The following is a 7,370-nucleotide window of genomic DNA, read 5'->3' as shown; positions in this document are numbered from 1 at the left end:
GAACGTTAGTCAAGCTTTTCAGCAACACTTACCGGAAAGTGTGGCAAGACAACTTAAACAGAGGCTCGTATGGGGGCGGCGATGATCGCTGACTGTGAAATCTGTAAAAGTAATGAAAATTATACTTATAAAGGTACCGTACCAAATACTTTCTGCAAAAAGTATGCATAAAAATAGAACGTTAGTCAAGCTTTTCAGCAACACTTACCGGAATCTGTGGCAAGGCAACTTAACAAGAGGCTCGTATGGGGGCAGTGATGATCGGTGACTGTGAAATCTGTAAAAATAATGAAAATAATACTTATAAAGGTACTCTACCGAATACTTTCTACAAAAAGTATGCATAAAAATTGAACGTTGGTCAAGCTTTTCAGCAACACTTATCGGAATGTGTGGCAAGACAACTTACACAGAGTCTCGTAGGGGGGCGGCGATGATCGGTGACTATGAAATCTGCAAAAATAATGGAAATAAAACTTATAAAGGTGACGTGATAGGTTAGTAGGACACCTTCTCAGGCATGAAGGTCTATTCAGACATATTTGAGGCAGAAACGGATGTTAGGACGGAGAGAGTTAGATTAAATTACTGTTCGGAAATAGTTAAAGATGTGGGTTGCTCTAGCTTTAGGAAAACCCGATGATTAGCTCAGGATAGGAAAAAGTGGAGGTGCGTGTCCAACCAGTGTTAGGACTGACGACCTTATGATGATCATAAAGTTTTTCAGCAACACTTACCGGAATCTGTGGTAAGGCAACTTAAAAAGAGGCTTTTAGGGGGGCGGTGATGATTGATGACTGTGAAATCTTAAAAATAATGAAAATTATACTTATAAAGGTACCTAACTAATACTTTTTACAAATAGTATGTATAGAAATTGAACGTTAGTTAAGCTTTTCAACAACACTTACCGGAATGTGTGGCAAGACAACTGAAACAGAGGCTCGTATGGGGGCGGCGATGATCGCTGACTGTGAAATCTGTAAAAATAATGAAAATTATACTTATAAAGGTACCGTACCAAATACTTTCTGAAAAAGTATGCATAAAAATAGAACGTTAGTCAAGCTTTTCAGCAACACTTACCGGAATCTGTGGTAAGGCAACTTAAAATGAGGCTCGTAGGGGGCGGCGATTATCGGTGACTGTGAAATCTGTAAAAACAAAGAAAATTATACTTATAAAGGTACCGTACCGCATACTTTCTACAAATAGTATGTATAAAAATTGAACGTTAGTCAAGCTTTTCAGCAACACTTACCGGAAAGTGTGGCAAGACAACTTAAACAGAGGCTCGTATGGGGGCGGCGATGATCGCTGACTGTGAAATCTGTAGAAATAATGAAAATTATACTTATAAAGGTACCGTACCAAATACTTTCTGCAAAAAGTATGCATAAAAATAGAACGTTAGTCAAGCTTTTCAGCAACACTTACCGGAATCTGTGGCAAGGCAACTTAACAAGAGGCTCGTATGGGGGCAGTGATGATCGGTGACTGTGAAANTCCCACTCACTTTTTATTCTTCTGTAGCGCGCTTCTGATTGGTTACTTTCATTAATTAATTACTAATTATCTACTTTACAAAAAAATTTCAAGCATGGATTTTTGGGCTCAGAATTTTTTTCTCTTTCGATCCCAACAATTGGGTGCGCGACTTCTGAGACACCCCTGTATGATTGGTGCCGTTCCTTTTATGGGGAGTAGTTTGTCATTTCTGTAGATATTGTATTGTGATATGTGGTACCGTTCTTTGGGTGTGGATAGTGTCTCTTGTAGTACTAGAATGTGTTTTGCATCATTATTTAGCTTGTGTATTATGCTGTTCTTTTCTCTTCTAACCGTTTGTGGTAATTGTACAAATTTTAAAGTCCGCGAATGTTAATTAACGGGGAAGATGAGTCACCGATTGGTGCGGATTTGGATTTAGGCGTTGGAGTACCTTGGAGGAGAGGAAATAGGTGTTATGGAAAAGGTGTATGTTATTACCTCGGTAAATGTAGGAAACTTTGCGCAAGAAGAACTGGGCGGCTTGACTGGCGAAGCGTTGGTTGGGATGTAGGGAGGTCATACATAGGTAAGTAAACCTGATAGTGTCCTCGATCCTTGTGAAACTTCTGAGAACGGGAGTACTATCGTTAGTTTCAGACGATACGTGTCCGACATTTCATCTGCTAGAGAATCAACACTCTTGATTGGGACAGTCTTGCAAGGTATCGGGGATTTTGATGAGGATTTGGAATCGAAGGCAAGGTGTTTGTCGTTACAGTTGGAGCAGGATGAAAAGGAGGTACAGGAAGCCGAGGAATGGTTACCACCGCAGCGGTAACGGGACGGTTGCCTTTGGGAGCAGGAAGCTGTGTTGTGGCTAAATGTGAAGCATTTACTGCACTGGAGAAGTTGAGGGCTTGGGGATTGTTAAGGTTCACAGGTAAATCTTGGAGAACATGGTGAATCCTTTTGATAGCAGGGTGTCAATGGATTTGGGGAAATTTGAAATTACCCTAAAGAAGAAAGTGTCTTTGCCGGTTTGTCTGGACTTTATGCGCCACGGGTTTTTGGCATTGATTTTCTGCTCTTTAATGGCGGTTAGGATATCGGTAGAGGATATGTTCAGGTCTACAGAGCAATTGTTGGTTTGGATGTTGTAGGGATTTGGATGTTCGGTAGGGCTGAATTTTCATCTTTTCGGATAAAAAAGCCTTGAGGGGTGAAAGTTTCTTGACAAGTGTCGAGATCTTTGGAGATGAAGATCGCTTTGTTGAAGTGATGGTGGACGGTAAGCTGCGTATGGTATTATGAAGGGACTGGTTTGAGAACTTGTCCGGTATGTCGGACAGAAGAGCTTCTAAAATTGGGGTGTAGAGGTTTGGGAAGTTATTGAGGAATAGGTAGGATAGAGAGTGATGTGTGAGAGGAGTTGGAATGTCTACGCCTACGAATCACGTTCTCGAAAGATTGGTCATCGTTGGCGAGACGGCCCTAGTCCTCTTACCCCCAGTCACAAAGCTGGTGGCCATCGTAGTCATCGTACAAGTAGTATGTTTGTAAGTGTGTGCGAGTATGTGTATGAGTGGGTAAGTTAGGATATAACGCGTATGTGTGTATGTAACGTGTGTTTGTGTTGCTAGTTGGATAACTTCCTAACAGGGTGAGTGTTAATTTAAAGGGACGTACTCGGTTCCAGTAACGTTGGTTCGTTAAAATTGGTTTTATAGGCTTTTACCGCTTATTCGGCTGGGCAGTGGTCGTCTTTCGTTAGAGATCTGAAAGGGTAAAGCGTTGACTATCGAACGTGCTAACGGCTATCAAAGAATGACGGTCGACGATGTCTGCTAGTCCGTTTGTAGTAGGATAAAGATCACTAAATGCAGGTATTTCTTCGTTTGCATTTGCTTTCGCGTAATGTGGATGATTCCAATTTGGCTGTTACAATGTAAATGAGTAGCACGTTCCAGTGATCGGATTGTTTTCCCATTTGTTGAAAGAAATGTAAATGCTTAGAATATGTGTCGATTAAATTGCGCAATTTCTATGAAGATTCTTTATGCATGGTTTCTACGTTAAAAAGTGTTTTTACATGATTAAATACTAAAAAGTGTTTGTTACCGTATCTTTCGCGAATGAACTTCCACTAATGATTCAAATAAATTCGCAAAATCTAACTAGTCTTGATATAAACCGTTGAATTTCGGAATTTCAGTGGGTTTCTGTTGCACACACAATAAATTTTCGGAAATTGATCATTTCGACTCCGCTAGTTTTCACAAATAATTATTTTTATTTTCACGCCGGCTCGATACTACCCGGCTTGAAGGACCAATAATGTTTGTTGACTCAAAATGTTTAGCAGGTATTGCATTTACAGTTCTGATTTTTGGTGCATTGCCTTATAATAAAGATATATGTGCATTTACAGAGCAGGGAAATAAATGTTACCTACGTTTCACATTACTGGTTCCCTTTAAAGCTGTAATTAAACGTCATGTTCCTTTGCAAACTTCAGTTACCACGGATGTGATCGTGTCGTAATCGTCCACGTCTTTTATGCGATATGATTAATATTGATGATTCAAAGAAAATGCTACAGTTTCCTAATGTCGTTGATACAATCTGCAACAACATTTTATTTTAATATTTAACTACTCTATCCACGTATTACCATAGCAGTTAAAAAAAAATCAATTAGGTACCTGTCATCATTACTTCATCCGTTAAAATGGCATATTTTAATTGGATTTCAGGTTCTTCTAATCTTCCGTTTTTCTTTTACGATGATGTTAATATTCCGAATACACACAAACAAATGAAATTTTAAAATCTGCTGTATCAGTAAACCTTTCAGGTCGACTTGCTCACAATGGAATTACGTCCAACTTTACATACAGTCTCTGTGAATTGTCTTAAACAGTTCTGTGATACGTACATCGGCAGATAATTGTGATAATACAAGCTTGGAGATATAAACAGAGTGATGAAAGTAAGAATTAAAGAATCTGAATCATATAGCAGAGGTTTGACAAAAAAAGCTCTTTTTACAGTAACAAAATATTTTTTTTAGGTCCTACCTCCTCCTACAAGGTGAAGTATGCACCGTCCACAAAACCTAACCTGGGACAAAATTGTTGCAGCAACAAAAGTGCCCGTATGCAACAGTGATGCCTTGCTGGGTCTGTATTCCGCTATTGTAACATTTTTCCGCCGAAAAAAGTCTTTGAAATAGTCAAGTGCCTTCAAATTATCACCCTCGCATAAGAGTTCCAGCGGGGCGAAAAGTAATTTTTGATGATGAGCGCTTTGAAGGAACTTACAAAAGGCGCTGTAATTGGGGTTCACACTTCGTGCAACATGACTGAGAATATTTCCGAAAAAGTTTTCCAAACAATCGTAATACAAGTTTCCTCAGGGCAGGAAAGATGATCCATCAGCGTGGAAGGCATTCCACAAGACTGAAAAATCCTTGCAAAGCGTGTATCCAATTTCGAACGGATGGTTGGAAGTTTGTAGATTATTTACTGTCATTGTATATTGATTTGGTCAAAAAATTTTATAATCATAAAATATTGTTTATTAGGTATACTAGATGAACTTTTCCGTAATAATACAAAATAATATAGAACCGGTTAATAATCGTTTTTAAGGGTAGTTGAAGTTCTTCGTCAATATGGTAAATGTAAACGAAGCTTCAACTGACGGATGTATTTGCCTTTTGTATATTGTCCTACAAGTTCCAGCTTTCATAATTTTATTTGATATTTTGTACCGTATCTATATTGTTGTGGTATGGGAGTTTGGATTAATTATAACGTCCTATCATAATGTAAATCGTTATTTCCACGATTCGAAGGTGGTAGGGCTTTCCGAAACGGCCGTTTGGTTTAGGGGCGAAGTCGACAACTGTCGAGATGGACAGGTTTGAGTGAACTGACACTGAGGTCCGGCGATTAGCTGCGAACTTAACTACAGCCTTTGAGAGTGAAGGTAGACCAGTTTCTTTTAGGATTTGGATATTTCTGATGAACCAGAGATAGTTAAGTGCGGAACGAAGATCCGCATGTAAGTACCTTGAAGAATTTGTAAGCGGTGAGAACCGGAACTGCCCCAAATGGGGATGGCGTAGGAGCAAATGCTTCTGATAATTGCGTTGAACGCACGGATTTTAGTTTGACGAAAGATTGAGCTGTTTTGGAAAAAGGGCTTGAGGGAGATAAAAACGGCCAGGGCCGTGGTACGGATGGCAAGGATGTGCTTTCGCCATGTCAATGTTCTGTCGCAGACGACGCCGAGATAAGTAACGGAGTTGCTCCATTTGATGCGGTGGTTGTTAACGGGAGAAGAAAATTGCTCCCGACTTGGCCTCGTTAATGGAGAGTTTCCATCTTCGGTACCAATTTAGTAGCAGGGGCAGAAACTTATTAATTCTCTCTGTGCATTGGAGAATGGTTTGGGCGGAGTTTACGAGGCCGATGTAATCGGCGTAGAGAACTCTGACGATCGAGGGGTGGGACGGATGACAGCTTTGAGCCTTGGAGCCGTTACGGATTTAGTTGGGGATAAAGTAGAGCCAACGCGGACACGAAGGGTTCTGTCAGAGAGGAAGGAACGGATAACCCCGATTAGGAAATGTAGGGTGTTGAGGGCGATAAGCTTGGTGATGAGACCTTCATGCCAAACTCGATCGAAGGCTTGCTGGATGTCAAGTAGAAGCATAGAAGTGTTACGGAGCTTATTTATGCGTTCCAAAACACGGAGAAGTTGATGGCCGTTTCTGTGCTGTCTTATAGTGTTGAAAGTCGGGGAATAGGTTGTTTCGCTTCACCTGATCAAGAAGCCGATCCAATAGGATGGATTCCACTACTTCGCTTAGCGAACTGAACAGGCTAATAGGCGTGCAGCTTGAGGGAGAGCTGAGGGGCTTCCCTTTTTGGGGAGACAGATGACGGTGGCTTCTTTCCAGACCGGAGGGAAATGGTGGAGCCGCATGATAGCGTTTATGATGTTGCAGAGTGCTTTGATGGTAGAACTTTTAGGATACCTTTGGGAATACCGTCCGCTCCGGGGATTTTCTCTTTTTGAGAGATCGGATGGATCGGACGAAGTTTTGGGAAGCGACGTTGGTTCGTGAAAGTCGGCAAGGTCGACGGGACTGGGAAGTGGGGAGCAGTGGAGGCAGAGAGAGTCTGCGAAGAGTTTTCCTCATCTGAAGTGAATACGGAGCCGTTAAAAGTTCTCGTTGGAGGGCGTTTAGTTCGGTGCGGTGTGCGGGATCACGGTGTTTTTTCCACAGACGGCGGGTTTTGTTTTTCCTCTTGAAGATGGCAAGAATGTCTGCGGGGAGGTGTTCCTCTGGAGAGGAGGAGAGGCTGGAGGTCGCGGAGAGCTCGATGGCGCTGGTAATCTGGTTTGATAGGAGATTGACAGCTTTGTTGAGTTCCGCTTTTGTGTGAATTGAAGTGCACTTGAAGGAGGAAGTTTCGAGAATGTAGCGAAGACGTAGCCAGTCTAGCGAAGTTATAAGGTTTGGGGGGTTGAGGGTTAGGCGGCCGACTTCTATTAGGGTAAAGTGGTCGGAGCTTAGAACGTCAAGAACGGCGGAATCGTCAGAAACAGTGTCATTCTGTAAGATGAAGATGTCAAGAATGAAAGAAAGGAAGTTGCTTGTAAGGGGCGGGGAGGTACGTAGGATCTCGGGGCAACGGCAAGATTGGGTCAAGAATATTGGCAAGAATGGAAATGCCTTTTATGTTAGTGTGTCGGCAACGTGTTTGGCATTAAGATCGCCTGCGACGATCGTCGAGACGTTTGGAGGGGGAAATCCGAAATATTTAGTTTCGGCGGGGGGGGGGGGAAAGGAAAATAATTCCGAGGGG

The 7,370-nt window shown here is 41.7% G+C and overlaps 1 protein-coding gene across 1 annotated transcript in view; it reads left to right on the top strand.

Moving 5' to 3' along the window:
- Positions 1-6,135: 6,135 nt before the first annotated feature.
- Positions 6,136-7,370, top strand: part of LOC108741422 — a 10,214-nt gene continuing 8,979 nt past the window's right edge. Inside the window, exon 1 of the mRNA XM_025975918.1 lies at positions 6,136-7,347. Coding sequence (XP_025831703.1) covers positions 7,125-7,347 — 223 coding nt within the window. The 5' untranslated portion in view covers positions 6,136-7,124. The remainder of the gene's footprint in view (positions 7,348-7,370) is intronic.

Source organism: Agrilus planipennis, unplaced genomic scaffold (assembly GCF_000699045.2).
Source record: "Agrilus planipennis isolate EAB-ADULT unplaced genomic scaffold, Apla_2.0 scaffold287, whole genome shotgun sequence".
Taxonomy (NCBI): Eukaryota; Metazoa; Arthropoda; class Insecta; order Coleoptera; family Buprestidae; genus Agrilus; species Agrilus planipennis.
The sequence above is the reverse complement of the archived record's forward strand: the minus strand, read 5'-3'. Positions and strand labels throughout refer to the sequence as shown.